We start from the raw sequence: 18142 nt of genomic DNA, 5'->3' as shown, positions 1-18142 counted from the left end.
CTGCAAAACTGAATTTGGGAGTTGCTGATGTTTATGCTTGCAGCCATGTAACGCTCTCTGAAATACTTCATGCACCCATACATGATGAACTCAATAATTCCCACAAGAGGAAAGGCACGACAAGAATGCATAACCATATTGAAACACTCTGCATGGTTCGTTGTCTGAATACCATACCGCATTCCGTTGGTATCATAAAGGAATAACCATTTCTCCTTAGGTGCACCTCGAATCCAGTGTGAAAATGGTTTCTCAATTGAATCTCTAGCCTCTGCAGCCTGACTCGTGCCTGTTCCTGATGCCCTTACCTTCACTAGCTCTGCAGTCAACTGATCAAGCATCTGCCATAATGCATTGAATTTTCTCTATTGATTTTGGGTGCACAACCTCTTAAACAGGTTCTTAAGATCCTTGTTCTTGAAGTGGTCATAGAAGTTTGCACCCATATGCCTAATGCACCACCTGTTTTGGACATCGGGCCACAATGGAGGCGTTGTCGCAGTTCCACGTTGCAATTTCAGTATTGAATGCAGCAGGCCTGCATGCCTATCACTAATAAGGCACACATCTGGACGTGCAGCAACAACATGAACCTTCACTCGTTCAAGGAACCAATACCAACTGTCTAAGTTCTCATTCTCAACAAATGCAAATGCGAGCGAAACTATTTGGTTGTTGCAATCTACCCCGATTGCGGTGAGTATCTGACCTTTATACCTTTCAGTCAGAAATGTGCCATCAATGCAGATCACCGGAAGACAATACTGAAATGCTCTAACACAAGCACCTATGCAAAAGAAGGCTCATTGCATAATTCTTTGCCTCCTAGTCACGGCTGGTACGAGGTATGTGTCATAAAAGATTCCAGGATTTCTAGCAGCAACCTGGGATAACATACGAGGTAGGTTATCATATGATGCCTCATATGTGCCGAACCGCATCTCGAACACCCTTTGTTTAGCCCGCCATGCCTTCAAATAACTAATCGTATACTGGTAAGTCTGCTCAAAGTGTCGAACAATCATTTTTGGCTCATAATTTAGGTTGTCCATAATCAACCCATATATTTGCTTTGCAACAAAGTCACATGATATATTGTGAAGCGCCCCGACCCGAAGATCAAGGCTAAACCATGTATTAATTACCGAATAAGCTCTCCGGCATAATACATGTTACATCAAGTGGAGTCCAAAGTCATACAGAGCTTTATTTAACACGTACATGAGGAGTAAAGTGACAACACAAAGCTACACAGAACAACCATAGGATAACAACTAGCATAGCGACATGCAGGACTAGCTCTTCATCCATCACGGCTCCACTCGATCAGCTTGGGTGCGGACACAATCTACTCGTAGTCTTCTGGAACAAAGTCAGGATCCTCTGGAGAAGAATCAACAGGGGTGAGTACAAAAGTACTCAGCAAGCTCCACCTCACCCTACGGGAGGGGAAATGACATGCACGATGCATATTGAACACAATGCATTAGCAATGCAACTAATGATATGCAACTCTTCCAGACACAACCCACAGTAGGTAGCTCACTAGTTGTCAGGACCACACTGTAGCCTGTCCATACCGTGGACACGGACCATTCGAATGGATTATACACTCTGCAGAGGTCGTACACTGTACCCACACGCTCGGCTGTCCGAACGGACAACCGACATAGCCGACACCCAGCCGTGGTCACGCCCCAGCCCGGCCGCACAAACCCTCGGGCCCTGACCCCAATGGTCTATACCCGTAAACCATCCCTGCGACTGCCAGGCTAACCAGTGGGATTAGGCTAAGTCCGGCCCATACCGGAACCTGTGGTCGTACTAAAGTAAGCTAGGTGAGATGTAAAAACAACTCGGTCCTTATGGTTCACCAGGGCAGCAACCATCCCTCAACATATCAACTCGAGCCTACCACCACGGTAGCACTCACCTGTCAGTCTACCACCACGGTAGTGCCGGCTCTAGCATACCCAGCTGCCCTGGTCTTAGCCAGATCCCTTCGTATCCTATTCTCAGTTCTGGATATGCATGACTACTCAGATGTATGCATGAGCACACTCAATCACTCAAGTACTGGTATATGTAATCGATCCTAGACCCAGGCTACAGCTAACCGTCCTCACATGGATGCAACCGCTCACGTAGGGGTCGATGAAACTTGCCTTCGCTTGCGTACGCGTCGGTGGCGGCGGCTTTCTGCTCGTGGTACGGGTCTTCTGGCTCCTTGGCAGGCTCCTCCTCGGTCACTCCGTGATCTACGGGCGAGAACGGCACAACCGGCAAACAAACACAAGCAAGCAATAAAATAAGCTCAAATGGAGATGAAAGTAGGAGGAATAGATAGTATATGATTTGAGAAGAGTTTAGGAAAAAGAGTTACGTGAAAAGGAGTTGATATGAAGGAGATATTGAGTTTACAGTATTGATTGGTAGAATGATTTGGATTAAGTGCTCACAGCCTGGGGGTGTTTTGGACCTTTATTAGTGGAGTTAATGGTCAGGGGAGCTGCCTGCCATCTCACCTTGGCGCGGAACAACTCGAGGAAGAGGATCAATTGTTGGAGCTTCGCTTCGTGAGTGAGCTGGGCTCGGGAGGAGTGGTTCAGCTGGTGGAGCGAAGCGGCTCGGTGTGCTTGGGCTGGTGACGGGGCTCGTCACGGCCTTGCTCTTTTTATACGCGAGGAGAGCAGGAGCGGTGTTGCGCAAGGACGGCGACGGCGTGGACTGTGGCAGCTCGTCGTCAACGCGAACAGTGGCAGTGCTGAAGGCGCGAGCGCCGAGGTGGCAAAGCCGGCGAGGGCGCTGCAGCGGCGTGGGCGAGGTGGGGACGCAGGAGTGGGCGGCACGGCGTGGTGCCGGCGGCAGTGCGCGGTCCCGTCGTGGGGCCGGCGTGTCACGCGTGCGCGAGCGAGAGCGAGCGGGTGAGGCGGTTCGGCGGAAAAAATCTTGGCCGGCACTGTGCGTGGCGACCCCGATTTTTAGCGTGGTGGGTGCTGGCATGACGGTTCTTTTCAAGGTCAATGGTGTGGGTACTCTGTGGCTTCCAGGGAATGATGAAGTTATGACAAAGGAGGTAGGCGCTGTCATGATTGTCTGGGAATTATGGCATGGTACGGTGACTCGAGAGGCTTTTATGGAAAGAGACGAGATGATTTTTGTCATAGGTGCAAGCATGTGTATGCTGGTTACTGGAGGGAACGAATGAACTAACGCAAGGCAAGAGTATAAAATAGTTTACCTAGTAGTTATGTAATACCGTGTATGACGTTAGTATTATTTTACGTTACTAGTTTAATTGCAACATAAGTTTTATTTTAGTGATTGTTGGAAATTGAGGCGGCCCTACTAAGTTGAGGATCTACACCAACTCACTTCAGAGTCGGTCAGCTTCTAGTTACTTAGTGTATCGGGTCCTTTTTTACGGCAGAGCCGCCTTTTGCTTCCGGGAGGCAGAGCCTACCAACAGATGAAGCTGGCTTCCGGGTGGCAGAGCCAACCTTCGATGAAGCCCAGACCCTTTTGTGATCCCGGGTGGCAGAGCCAACCTTCGATGGATCACAACTTATACACTAAGTACTTAAATTTAACCGGGAGACTAACACTTATAAAGACGCTTACCTTATTGAAGCAACAAAGGAACACACACCTAGCACACTCTACCTATGCTCACTTCTACCATGCCCTTGGATGTGTGTGGGATGGAGTAGAGTAGTATGGCATGGCAAGGGGTGGCACCCTCCTTATATAGGCACCCATACCCTATTGGATGAGTGACACTTGTCACACTCTAGGAAGTTCCCTATAAATATCTAAGTTCCCAATAAATATCAAATTCTAGAAAATTCTAAATTTTACCATGACAAGAAAATATCCAATCTTCTTGTCTTCTTATAATTCTTGTGGAACATTCTAGAACCTTGTTATGGTGAACAAAATTATGACATGGTTTATCCTTATTTTTATAGAACCTTATTATGGTGAACAAAATTTCAACACTCCCCCTTAATCGTGATGAAAACTGGGATGTTACATATTGCGATGCGAGGGAAGAACTTCTAACAGCAAACAAGTGTGCTCTGTCACAATGGAACATTTACAGTTCGACTTTCATTTTCCCTTGAATGCATGTACTCGCCATGGACATCTATCATTCACACACTTTACCTCATATTCTTTACTGTCAGACTTTACGACTCTGAATTCTCGTTTTAATGATATTGCCCATAGTCTCACAGCATCTTTTACGGCTTCAATGTTTGGATATATTGCATCTTGCACTACCTCATTCCCTCTGTACTCCCACTCCTGATTTCGTACGTCTTCTGCGACATGACTGCCAAAATCATGCTCCTTCCACTCTTTTGGCAATGAGTATTGTTCGTCATCAGATGAGCCCTCATATTCTTCCATCTCTTTTGCGGTTTGGTCTTCTGCCTCCATCTCATCCACAATGCTATGTATCCTCTCTCCCTCATCAGCAAGACCATGTGGTCCCATGTTTTAGTTCTCTGTCTCTTTTGACTCATCTTGCTCAACATAATTGGTCTCTCTTCGAATACTCGGAGTTGCTTGATCTGCACCATGTTGGATTTCATTTTCTGTCTTCTCCCGGATTTGAACAAGAATGGCCAGAGGCCACCCACGCTCTAGAGTTGCTTGCATGTACTTTTGTCAGTCATCAGTGCTGTGTATCATCATCAATTCCCATGAATCACTTTCTACCTCCCAATTAACAAGAGACTGGATGGTGATCACATGTGTCAACGGATCAACACCGAACCCACGCTGCAGCCACTTACATATGGAACCAAAACTCCTTTCCAGAGGTTTATCTATGGCGCTAGATGTGCACTTAAAGGCAGAAAGATCTACTCTATTTGGCCCATACAAAACATTGTAGTCACCATAAAATACTTGAAACTGCATCTTGCTCGACATATCTGTATATCACAGAATACTTATCGAGTTATACTCTTTACTTCACTACCTTATTCAATAATCCGTAAAAACTAAATATGAAATTCAACTACAACGTATAAGTATTCATAACTACGTGATGATACTCAAATTCTATACTGCATATGTCAAATTCTATTCTAAATCATAATTAATTTATAAACACGTCTCTAATAGTACTGCAATTGTAATAATAAATGCGTAATACTAATTTTCTAAACTAATTTACTACTACGTAACTAAAAACTAAAGTATCATTAAACTCCTACTTAAATAGTTCTACTATAGCACTAATTAAATTAAATTATTCTACAATACCAATGGAAAAATACATAAACTAAATATACTAACCTGCAGATCACAAGTGCTGAATCCGGCAGGGCTTCGCCGCTTCCCTTCTCTTTACCCCTCTCTTTTTTTCTAGATTTTTGGTGGAATTTTCGGGCTCAAATGAGGAGGAAATGGGGGGTCGGAGGCATATATAGGGATGGGTACCCCGGTCGCCCGAGGGGGGCGCGACAGGCCCCCCTGTCGTCCGCAGGGGGCGACAGGCCCCCTGCCGCGCCTGTGGGCGGGGCCCAGTGGTCGCCCGAGGGGGGGCGACAAGCCCCCCGTCGCCTGTGTTGGGGGGGGGGGGCAACAGGCCCCCTTGCATTTTTTTTTGCCCAGGGATCTCGTTGCGAATTTGAAAAAAAAAATTACACTTAGGGCCTGTTGCCCTATGGGGGACGACCGTGGGTATTTTTGGAATTTTTCAAAACGGACATATTTTTTTGAAATTTTGAATTTTTTTTAAATATAAAAAGAAAAAAGCGTTGTGTTTCGCTGCTGCGCTTGGCTCCGGGGTTTGTGGCTTGGTGTTGGTGCCGTGCCAAAGAAAAGAGACAGTTTCGGTGGTTGTTTCAGTTTTCTAAAGGTGTGTTTAGTTCCCAAAAAAATTCTTAGAGTATTCATCACATCAAATTTTCGGACACATGCATATAATATTAAATATAATTAAAAAAATAACTATACAGTTTAACTGATTAGGACGAGACGAATCTTTTCAGTCTAATTAGTTAATAATTAAATATTAATTATCAAATAACAAAAAAATATGTTACAATACCGAAATCTAAACTTTTTCACCGACTAAACAACCCCTAAGTGTACAAGAGATTAGATGTTCTCCATCTACTCTTTCAAGTATTATTGCTTTGCCCACCCAAAAAAAAGTCATTTGGCTCTTCAGCGATAGTCCTATCTTGTCTGGCTTTGTCTGCTTCGTCTTCACCAAACACAACATGTTCATGAGTAATGAATGAAACACCCTGTGTCTCAGAAAAAAAAAACACACAACATTGTTCATGCGCTACTCACAACTCTGCAGCGATGAGCCAGTTTTCAAAACCAAGGCAAAAAGTGGATTAGAAGTCGGTAAGGATAAACTAATGCTACAGTACTACTACAGAACGATGATGGTGAACAGTGGAGAAGCTGAAGCCCCTTGAGCTTTTTAATGCTTAGGCCCTGTTTGGCAGGGCTCCGCGAGCGGCTCCGGCCGGAGCCCTGCCAAACGGGCGTTTTGTCTGCGGCTCCACACGAGAAGCCCGCGCTGGAGCCAGTCCCGGCTTCCACACGGGAGGTGGAGCCACGCTTTCGTGGCTCCAGCGGCTCCGCCCCCCTCCATCCGATATTGCCCCTCCTCCTGCTCCCTGCCTCCTCCCGCGCCAGCCTCTGCCGCCGCTCGAGCCCCGCTGCGCTCGCCGCTGCTGCCCCGCCGCGCTCGCCGCTGCTGCCCCGCCGCGCTCGCCGCTGCTGCCCCGCCGCTGCAGCAGGGGACCCCGATCCCGCCGGAACGCCCGCACCTCCGCCGGATCTGGCCGTCCGTGCTCGAGCCCCGCGGTTGGAGACGCGTGTGGGCGGCGGCGATGGAGCCCGCGGCCGGCGCGGGCTGGAGCTCCGCCGCGGCCGCCGCGAGCTGGAGCTCCGCCGTGGCCGGCGTGGGCTGGAGCTCCGCCGCGGCCGGCGCGGGGCAGCTCGACGGGGAGGAGCGGGAGGGAGGGCAGAGGGATGGAGGGGGAGCTCGCCATGAGGGAGGAAGAGGGGCGCGCGGTGGTGAGCTCGAGGCCATCCGAGCTCCGCCCGGGGCCATGGCCCGCCCGCGGGCCTGCTCCGCCCGCCCTCCCGCCGACGTCGTGGAAGAGGAGGAGAGGAGACCGCGGCCGGCGTCTGAATGGATAAGGAGGAGAGGGGAAAATAAAGGAAAACGGGAGAGAAAAATGAAAAGGAGAGGAAAAATAAGAAGGAAAAAAGAAAAAAAGAAAATACAAGGAAGGGCAGTTTAGATATTTCACGACATCAATTCAATAGGTGAAGCCATTTTACCAAATGTTTTTCAAAACGGCTCCAGCTCCACCAATAAAGCCGCTCCACCAGAGGAGCCGGAGCCGGATCTGTTTTTGGAGGAGCCGGAGCCGGATCTGTTTTTGGAGGAGCCAGAGCTCTGCCAAACAGGCCCTTAGTCTCTGTTGCTCCAGTTTTTTTTATTGCGATAGAGGTAAATGATGGCTTCAATATAAAATAGGAGATAATACTGGAAAGAATAAGAAGTAAGCCATCAAACTTCATAGATCGTGCCATCAAACTTCATAGATCGTGTTTGGTCTCATTTAGCAAGGTTCCACATAGTTACTCAAGCCTGTTTGGTTGACACATTGACATATATCTTAGTATATGAAGTTTTCTTATAAAACGAAAAATAATGGTCGTATATCACTGTTAGGAAGAGGGGTCGTATATCACTGTTACAATGCCAAGAGACTAGAACGCTTCTTTTTCTTGGATGGCAACACCACTTACCATATATATTGGTTTTGTTGGTTTTCCCAGGAGGCGCCATATCATAGAAAAATCACTAGATCAACTGAACATTTGTCTTAAGATCATCTAAACTGATCAACGCAACTATGTCATTGGGTTGGGGTTGCTGCTGTTTGCTGGGCCATTTGGAGATGCCGAAACGATATTATTTTTAGCAAAATCAAAGTTAACTCGATTTTGTAGGTAATCTTCAGGGGAGCGTACTGGCTACGGTTCTAGGTGCAGCTGCAACGTGACGAGCACACTAAGAACGCACTCTCCGAGATGAGCAGAAACATAGAGATTATTGCTATGGAGCTAGGGTGGAAGCAAAACTATCATTTGCAGTAGTTTTTTGTCTGATTTGGAGACTAGTTGTGCACTTCTTTTTTGTAAACTTTGTAATAATTGGCTGTGTACATCCACGTATGACCGGATTCGTAATCCTTTTTCTAAAAAAATGTCAGCACTTGGCAACCAAACTGAAGTTAGATGAGATCTTTCCATTCCAAATTATTAACCACCATATTTTTTGTACTAATTCAAATTTATCGAATTTTGATCAAATTTATAGAACTGTCTAAATTGGTGTTGTACTTTCAATTGGCCTGAGTTAGTGAGTTGCGAAGCGCCGAAGCCGAAGCTGAAGCTGAAGCGTCGTCTGACTTTCTGCTACTCTACTCGCTAGTTGCTACTGCATGCACCCATGGAAGCCATCTATAAATAATGGGCTATACTTATTAACAGGCCTGCAAATTAACTAGCCATTTAGCCTATACTTACATGAGCTAACTGTTTGATTTGGGGCCTCTGAATTTTTTAGGCCCGGCGCGGTCGTGCCGTTTGCAGCAATGCTGTCTAAGGACCCTGCTCTCAATAACTGCAAGCTGTTGCTTACTTGCCCCGCTCCGATTTGAATCTATGATCTTAACTTTCTGCATGATGTACGGGGCTGGTTCCCTTTTCTATTTTCCAACAAGGATAAGTTGTCACGTAATGAACGAATTCAATGTATTTGAATTGCTGTTTTTGGGCAATATTCTTGTTGAGCCCTTAAACTCTGTGATTAATGAAGGCAGAAACAAATATTCTAGGCTGGATTCCCTGAATGGTTGAAATGAAGATATACTATTGGATGGATAGAAGAAAAAGTTCTTCATCACAGAGGTGGTGCTGATCATCATTATCTCACTCAAATTCTTTTTTGGTTTGGCAAATGATTCATCACCAAAATCCAACGAAATAAATTCATGATGGAATTAAACGGAACACTCCAAAAATGAACGAGCATCTCCTGTCTACAGTTTTACTGTCCAACTATTCCCCCCTTTCCGGGGAACATATGTTGTGATTGTAGAGTCGTGGGATAATTTGCTTATCGAGGCTCAAATCTTAAGTCCATTTACGCAGCTGGCAATACTTTTGAGTGATAAAATAAAACTTGTTGCCACACAAGACCTCACCGGGATGCACAATTGTGCATGAGTGTGGCGTCCATACAAACTATGAAGCATTCACGATTTCAAGTTGTCAAAATAAAGGAGACATATTCTCCATTGCAAGTAAAAAAAACATTATAGAGTTCATTTTCACTGTAACAAGTATAAATTCAAGTGTTCAGATTACAGATAACGAAACAAAGTCAAATGATAGCCAAATCTGTTTTTCCAAGAACAAACGAAAATGAATCCTATTTTACATCAATAGAATGTATTAAATATGATAAACCATTGCAGAAGCCTCTTGGTCCACACTCCACAGAGGCCAAGCAACACGTTGGTTTCATTAAACGGCAACAGGGGGCGTGAGCAGAGCCATCGCTTCTTTTATCTTCCCCATTGCAGTTTCCAGTGTTGACATAGCTGCAGCGTATGAAATGCGAACACCCTTGTCATCTCCAAATGCATCCCCAGGGACAAGTGCAACCTATAATACAATCCATAGTAAGCCCTGTGAATGTTCTTGTATGATTGTATCTCATACCGATGTACTCAAAATCGGACTAATTACTTACCTGTGCCTTTTCTAACAGAAACATGCAGAGGGACTCAGAGTCCTTGATAGTGCCAAAACCTTCCACCTCAGAACCATAGTAGGAGCTGAAATCGATAAACAAATAGAAGGCTCCCTGCAAACTTGAAACTTAGATACTTTCCTGGTATAGACGTTATAGATATATTCTCGATAAGTATTGTAAACATACCTGAGGTTCTGATATCTTGACTCCTGACAGCTCCCCAAAGCTTCTTACAAGGTAATCACGACGCTCCTGGAATGCTTTTACCATGGTTGATACTGCTTCACCACCGGCATAACCCAGGTTCAAAGCCGCAAGCCCTGCCTTCTGTGATATACTACTGGCCCCAGAGGTGTACTGAAGTAAACAAGGCACTATCAGGGCTCAGGGCGATAAACAAGGGCCAGATAAACAATTCAAAATTTAATTCAGTTTCTACAAGAAGATGATGTGTCAATGTGTGATAACGAGACAGCATTCACAACGAGTGGTGCATGATAGAGGTTGCTGTCCTTTTAAATATGGTGGGTAGGAGCGAGCTACTGGCTGCTGCTGTCTAAATAGCTAGGAAAATGTGGTGAACTTTAATCAGGATGTAAACACAAGAAGGAAATCAGGTTCTTTTGGTGAGATGATCCATAAGTTAGAAGATTAGCATTGCCACAAAGAATCGAGAACAAAAATGATTATAGACTGCACTTGAACATGAGAAGACAGAGAGTATGTATAAGATCAGCTAATATTGGCCTGGACACAAGTGCTTGCTCAGGCAAGTTCTTGAAAAACAAATATGACCTGGACATCATTCTAAGTGAAAGAAAAGAGATATGAGTACCCACCTGGCTTTGGATCTTTCCACAGGCTGAGACGAAATGTTTAGGGGCAGCTAAATATCCAAGTCTCCAACCGGTCATAGCAAAAGCCTATAAAAACATATTGTCATCAGATATTCAAAATATTAGCTGGACCATGAATAAGGTCTTGAATATAGCAGAATGTAATGAACGAGATCTGCTTCTTCACTTATTGAGTTCCATTCGCCACTAAATTGTTATCTGAAATTTTCAGGACCCATGGGCTACTGCAGACGGACCCTTACAGCCCTGTTTATTCAACAACAACAACAATATAGCCTTTTGTCCCAAGTAAGTTGGGGTAGGCTAGAGATGAAACCCCAAGGAACAAAGGTCACGGTTCAGGCACGCTGATAGCTAGTCTCCAAGCGCTCCTATCCAAAGCTACCTCTTTAGAGATATTCCAATCCTTAAGGTCTCTCTTAACTGCCTCGTCCCAAGTCAATTTAGGTCTTCCTCTACCCCTCTTTACATTATCGACCCGCTTTAGAAGCCCACTACGCACCGGCGCCACAAGAGGCCTCCGTTGGACATGTCCAAACCATCTCAACCAATGCTGGGTAAGTTTCTCCTCAATTGGTGTCACTCTGACCCTATCCCGAATAACTTCGTTCCGAACTCTACCTCTCCTTGTGTGCCCGCAACACCACTGCAACATCCACATCTCTGCTATGCTCGGTTGCTGGACATGTCACCTTTTTGTAGGCCAACAGTCAGCACCGTATAATATCGCTGGGCGAATCGCTGTCCTATAGAACTTACATTTTAGCTTCTGTGGCACCCTCCTATCACAGAGGATGCCAGAAGCTTGACGTTATTTCAACCAGCCAGCTGAAATTCTATGTCTTACATCTTCATCAATGTTGTCATCCTTTTGTAGCACTAATCCTAAACACCGAAAGGTATCCTTCTGGCCATCACTTGTCCCTTTCGACTCTAACATGCGTCTCCACCGCTCTAACTTTCTATTAATATCTGCCCTACTCTCGTCAACTAGCACCACATCATCAGCAAAGAGCATACACCAAGGGATATCACCTTGTATGTCCCTTGTGACTTCATCCATCACCAAAACAAATAAATAAAGGGTCAATGCTGACCCCTGATGTAGGCCTATGTTAATAGGGAAGTCAGTGGTGTCGCCATCACATATCTGGACAACATCATCGCATCCCCGTACATATCCAGGTGCAAGTCCTACTCCCTATATCCCTCCATCAATTGTCGTATTAAGAAAATCGTCTCTATGGTCGACCTTCTATGCATGAACCCAAATTGGTTTTGGGTCACACTTGTCACTCTTCTTACAGCCTTGTTGATTGATCCAGAAAAAAATAAAGAAAAACAATAAGTAGGTAATTACCTTAGAAAAGCCATTTACAGTTAATGTTCTTTCCCACATTCCAGGCAATGAAGCAAAGCTTGTATGTTTAGCAGGCTGAAAGATGATATGCTCATAGGTCTCATCAGATAAAACCTGGAAGGAAACATTAATAATGTGGTATATACCAGTAGTCAAGATGAAGTTTTGATGAAAAGGTCTCAACTCTAAAATAACATGAATATAATATGATCTGAGTGCTAACCAGGAGCCTAGGATGCTTCCTGACTATAGCAGCAATCTCCTCAAGCAACTCCTTAGGCTAAACAGACCCTGTTGGATTAGATGGAGAGCAGAGAATCAAGATCCTTGAATTTTCATTGATCACCGAGGCAAGTGATTCTGGCCTTAGCAGGTAATTATCTGATATGCTTGTAGGGAGAATAACTGGCGTTGCACCAGCCAGTCTAGCCATCTCAGGGTAGCTGACCCAATATGGAGCAGGTACCAAAACCTACAACAATATAGCGAGACAATATTTTTAGAGAACACAATGCAGAGCATTCTAGTTCCAAGAACAATAAGCACATATATTTATAATAGTGTTTGCATCATACTCCCTCCGTCCTAAAAAACAAGTCACTCTAGGATCCAAAATTTGTCCGGAAAAAACAAGTCATCCTACCCTATTTAGAAAGTGCATGTGCATGTAATAATCAATTAGTGCCAAATATGGATAATATATAGGGGTAAACATGGTCATTTTACCTTCTTGTTAAGTTGTCCTAGAATTTCTAGAATGACTTATTTTTTGGGACGGAGGGAGTATGGATTAACCCATAAATAATTGCATTTAAACATATTTGCAGTGTAAAACATGGAATCAGCATAATTCTCAAATTATTAGTTTCAATGTTCAGAAGTTGTAGCAATTAGCAAGTTGTGGAATTTGCAGTTTTAACTAAGTGTAAGGATGTGTCCAAACAAAGTAGCTAAATATTTGCAACAGACAAGCATATGCGCCTAAGCGATTAACAAGCAGGTATTTAAGAAAATTGCTCCTAAAGAACTAGGCAGAGAGATGTGGGCTTTACTTCATCACCAGGTGAGCATACGGCAAGCATAGCTTGTGTAATGCACTGCTTGGCTCCATTGCTCACTAACACCTGATCGGGGCTGTAGGATAATCCATTCTCCTCTGAATACCAAAAGTGAACATTCCTTAACCAATGTAGCAAATCAGGGAACAAGGAATCCGTCCACACTCACCCTGAAGCTTTTTGCAGATAGCCTTCCTCAGTTCCAGAGTCCCGGCATTGGGCATGTGTCTTGTGGCGCCATCCCTGATAGCATTCATTCCAGCCTGGACCCAAGCAACTAAGTTAAAAATTTACCTCGACTTCCCACAGTTACAAACAATGTCAGCAAAATGCATTACCCTGAGCTCTGTTCTGAGATTGAGAGTAGCTATGATCCAAACGAAAATGTGGTTACTTCAATCAACGAAAGAATTCATCATTAAGGTATTTACAATTAAGCTGGCTAGAACGTTCACCAACTCTAGGAGGATATACATGCATTACACCAAGATCTAAACTAATCCGCAATCTAGACCAAAGCGCTACCAAACCATGAAGGGATACAGGATACAGCTGTTCTAGTTTTTGCTCTCCCGGCTCCCGCTTCCCTTTCGCCTACGGAACTTATTGAGAACGCAGGGCCCGATTTCTCACCTCGGTGATCACAGTCGGCGTGTCGAAGTCGGGCTCCCCGGCGGAGAGGCCGATGACGGGCACGCCGGCCTGGCGCAGCGCGGTGGCCTGGTCGGTGATGGCCATGGTCTTGGACGGGCGGAGCGCGCTCACCCGCGGGTTGATGGTCGTGTCCACCGCCTCCGCCCTCACCGTCGCCATCCTGGCCCCGCATTTCCGCGACTCCTTCGCCCTGCGAATAGAAGAGATCAGCAGCCTTCAGCAACGACGGCGCGGCGGAGGAAGGTTGGCAGAGGCAGCAAAAGGGACCGCTGCTGCCTGCTGGTCAGACGGCTCACCTGGGGAATGGAACGGAGCCTGTGCTGAGGGAGGTTTTGGTGGGGAGGGTGAAGGCTGTGAAGCACGGGGTGGAGGAGAGGGAGGAGGAGACCATTGAAGCAGCGGCTGTCTGTCGGCTGGCAGGGCCGTACCGGCAAATTCGAGGGCCCTGTGCGAAACTATGAACTGGACCCTAGTACCATTGTTGTGCCTGCGAGTGCCCAGTGAAATCCGGAAGGTGGAAGTGCAGACGTGACTTGTGCCGTGCCTGGCGAGCGGTTATAGTGGAAGCGAAAAAGATTGCACTACGATCTGCAGATTTGATTGAAAGACAATGGTCAAGCGGCATATTTCTTCTTCTATGATATATTTAGGCTACAGTTTGCTTCGTATTAGATCAAAATATAACTCAATTATACATAGTATACTCGTTATATTTTAGAAGTCCTAAAATTTAGAGGCCTGTGCGGTCGCACGGCCCGCACGGGCCTAGATACGGCCCTGCGGCTGGTGGCGCGTGGGTGCGAGGTGGCTGGGCTGCGCTCGGTTTTCAAGTGGGAATCAGATTCTCTAACATACTTAAAACTACTTCCGAGGAACGTCCAACACGGATCGCCGTCCCTTCAGCATCCAACGGCAATAATTCGTGAAAGAGCAAAACGATGTGAATAGTACTGATCTTTTTTTTTTTTGCTGAAGCGGATCCCAGAGAAAGACCCCTTCGTACTGATCCCAAGTTTTATTGCTTTGCCCAGCCACAAAAAAAGTCATTTGGCTTTTCAATTGACTCAAGAAGATAAATTTCAGCAGGGTTCTACATCAATTCGGGATTCTTCTCCAGGGAAATCTCATTCACTGGTGCCACCTGACTAGTCGCAGATACATACATATACATCTTATATTTTGCAGAATCAGCAATCGAGCAGCATCAGTTTCTAGTTTCCAGAGATAACGGTCATCCCCGCTGTACTCCCAGCAGGAGAGAATAAAAAAGAATCAAACACATAAATCGGATGCTCTTCAGTAAATTAGCTCAAACATGAATGCATGTAACCCAAGCATTGAACTTCATATCATAATTCTATCAACATTCTACACAGCGGATCATGTAAGTTCTAGTTTTCTTACAACAGGGCTGCTGCATTGCCAATTTTTAAGGTGACTGAACTATCGTGGGCAAATTGGGCTAAGATCTCTCTGGCACGCATCCATAAAGCCGAAACACCTGTGAGGATTCTTTTCTCCTCAATCCTTTTTGCTCATTCTCACAACAGGGCAACACGATGGCCCAAAATTGGAACATAAATGAGAGTCTAGCAGGCACTGAACTATAGGCTAATCAACTGAGTGAATAGCAGAAGCTCGAGCTATGATAGATTCTTGACGTTATTAAGAACGGAGCATTTTCACTTTGGGTCCAGACTTCTTCATCTGCCGAGCCCTTTCTTTTTCTTCTTTCTTTCGGAGTGCCTCGGCGCTCAACTTGGCTTCTGCCTCCTCCATAAGTTTCTTCTTTTCGGCCTTCTTCCTTTGCAGGGCCTCCTGCCTGGCACTCTGAAGTTCCCTGAAGGCCTCCTGAGCAGCCTTTGTTCTAGCTCCATCAGTTTTCGAGCGAGCCTGCCAACAGCATTGACAGAAAACTTTAGATGTAAATAACCACAATAAGATCATGAACTTTAAGAAGGGTTGGAGAGGATACTCACATACGAGCTGAGCTTATAACGTCCAACCAGATCAATGTAGTATGGCACAAGAGCAACCAATCTTGTCATCTCAGACATGTTGCTTGCATCTGGCAGTACAAACTTGAACGTGAGGACCTTCTTGTAGGATCCTGCCAATTGATCTGAAAAATGAAGCGAGATGAACCACTTTCCAAATTTCTCAAATGCCTTCTCACCAAGGACCTGGAGAATCATTAGAAGCACAGTAAGGCACAATACATACAAGATAAACTGTGAGTCAGTTGCATTGGCTTCTTTGGTCCACTCAACCTTTTTTTGTCCTAGTTACTCCTAATTGTCCGACCTCCAAAGATGAATATAAAATTGCCAGTAAAAGGTTAATGATGTTTGAAAACAAACATGGGTCCTCTGATATACTTATTGTTTTACAGTAAATACAGTAACACACTAATTCAGCTTAAAACAGATTTCTAGCTAAGCTAAGTTGAGCCTTGCCAAAGTCTACCAAACCATCTCATTAGCAGTGTACCAGTAATCTTGTAACTGTATTATATATTACACAACTGAAACTATTTCAATCATTAAGAACAGAAGCTACTACTTCAATCATTAAAAACAGAAGCTACTTCAATTATTTCCTTGTTCACATAAGGGCACAAGGGTTTCATCAATATCCAAAAGAAGACAGAGCAAGAAAATATCCAAGACAAACACACCATACGCAAAATCTTTCTCAGAATGAATAAACTCAAGGGCAAAAAATGGCATGTTCAAAATTAATAAAAAGTAGTCAAAATCTACCCAGATGCTACTGTAGATCCACATTTATACAATTCCATACATAAACAAAGGCTAATCTATTTCATCAGTTCAAAGTATCTCACCACCTATTACAAACAATTGAAACAAAATGCTACCTGTAAAGAACGATAGGGGCAATGGCATGGACCACTGGAATTGCTATTGATGCCAGTTTTCCCTAAGTAACAAGCTGAGCTCATTTTGCATATCAAAATTATAAGATTCAATCTTATTACTAGCATAATTTTTGCACATCAACCACATTCCAAAGTCAGCATTTCATAAAACAGCAAAAAAACTAAAAAATTGTGATGCTATCTCAATTACAAAACTTCAACAGTTACGCTAGCTCTAAAGAGATTCAACGGTTACACTAGTTAGTTCATTAAATATTGATAAAGTCAGCAACATACTGTAAGTATCTAACTTTACTTGCATGAATCTACAAAACCAGAATTCTGAACTGAGGTATGGTCTCACCTGGTCAAGCACAGCCTCAGTGATCATATCCCCAGCAACCTCCTTTGACTCAGCCACCACAGCAAGCTCATCCGACACCCACTTCCTCCCAGCGGGTGCCGAAGTGAGAACGTTGGCAAACCTTTGCAAATCCCTCTCCTCTTTCTGCATCGTCTTGGCTGCCTTCTTCCTGGCAACGGCCAGAACCACATGGTCCATGGCGTCCTCGTTCATCACCACCTCGAACGTGATGGTGTCCTTCCTGGGGAACACCAGCTCCACGAACTTGGACAGCAGGTCGTGCCGCGCGCGCATCTCCATGGTAGCGAGCATGCCCTGGCAGAAGCGCCTCCCGCTGGCGTAGAACTTGAACACGTCCTGGCCCTCCTTGAGCAGGAGGGGCGTGTCCTTGTCATCCCCGGTGCCGAGGAGGCTGAAGTTCTTGTCGAAGATGGAGTCCCTCGTGGCGAACTTGGTGGCCCAGGCCAGCGCGATGTTCTCGTTCTGCTTCTTCCCCGTGAAGTAGTTGAGCACGAAGCAGATCAGGAAGCTGACGCAGGCGATCTCAACGGAGAAGGCGCGGAGGAGCTCCGCCGGGGTCCTCTTCGGGGCCGGCGCAGCCTCGGCCTCCGCCTCCGCGGAGGGATCTGAAGGGGCGGCCTCGGCCGGCGCGGCGGAGTCTTCGGAGGAGATCGGTTCCGGCACGGGGATGCCCTCGAACTCGTCCTCGTCCCAGAGATCGAGCGCCGGGGTCGGCTTCGGAGGCGTGGGCGTGGCGGGGTTAGGGTTCGGCGCCGAAGTCGTCGTCACGGGAGGGGAAGGCGCGGAGGTGGAGAGGGAGATGGGCGGAGGGGGCGGGAGGTCGACGCCGTCGAGCCCCTCCTCGTCATCGTCAGCATCGAGGCCGCCGGCCGCGGAGGGGAGGTCGTCGGAGTCGAAGCCCTCGAAGGTGGCGGCGATGGAGAAGGTGAGGTTGATGGCGAGGAGCAGCAGGATGAGGAGGGCGGCCCGCGGCGGCCGGAGCCGGATCCAGCTCGGCGCCGCCATGGCTGAGGAGGTGTGTGTGCTGGGGAAGACGATGAGGGAGCTAGCGCAGCCGTGTGGGGAAGGTGAGGGGGGGAAATGGGAAGAGAGTCGTGCGAGTTTGCGACTGTGCGAAGTGGTTGATCGTTGGG

General features: G+C 46.0%; 1 protein-coding gene and 1 pseudogene across 1 annotated transcript; both read right to left on the bottom strand.

Annotated features, from left to right (window-relative positions):
• Positions 1–9356: 9356 nt before the first annotated feature.
• Positions 9357–13905, bottom strand: LOC120667704 (annotated as a pseudogene).
• Positions 13906–15050: 1145 nt separating this feature from the next.
• On the bottom strand, positions 15051–18140 carry LOC120665371 (uncharacterized protein At5g49945-like). Its single transcript, XM_039944932.1, has 3 exons — positions 16989–18140; positions 15726–15929; positions 15051–15639 (listed from the first exon to the last, which is right to left on the bottom strand). The coding sequence occupies exons 1-3, from the start codon at positions 18012–18014 to the stop codon at positions 15412–15414; spliced, it is 1458 nt and encodes a 485-aa protein (XP_039800866.1). The 5' UTR covers positions 18015–18140; the 3' UTR covers positions 15051–15411.
• Positions 18141–18142: the final 2 nt, after the last annotated feature.

The sequence above is a fragment of the Panicum virgatum genome, chromosome 3N, assembly GCF_016808335.1.
Source record: "Panicum virgatum strain AP13 chromosome 3N, P.virgatum_v5, whole genome shotgun sequence".
Lineage (NCBI taxonomy): Eukaryota > Viridiplantae > Streptophyta > Magnoliopsida > Poales > Poaceae > Panicum > Panicum virgatum.
Note: the sequence above shows the minus strand (reverse complement) of the source record. Positions and strands in the feature narration are given on the sequence as shown.

What these genes read in the sequence shown, in the direction of transcription:
- LOC120665371 (XM_039944932.1), bottom strand. Translation starts at nt 18,014, where the DNA reads ATGGCGGCGCCGAGCTGGATCCGGCTCCGGCCGCCGCGGGCCGCCCTC. An exon ending in CTGAGGCTGTGCTTGACCAG is followed by an intron (nt 15,930 to 16,988) that starts GTGAGACCATAC and finishes ATGATTCTCCAG; the next exon opens with GTCCTTGGTGAGAAGGCATT. An exon ending in GTTATAAGCTCAGCTCGTAT is followed by an intron (nt 15,640 to 15,725) that starts GTGAGTATCCTC and finishes TGCTGTTGGCAG; the next exon opens with GCTCGCTCGAAAACTGATGG.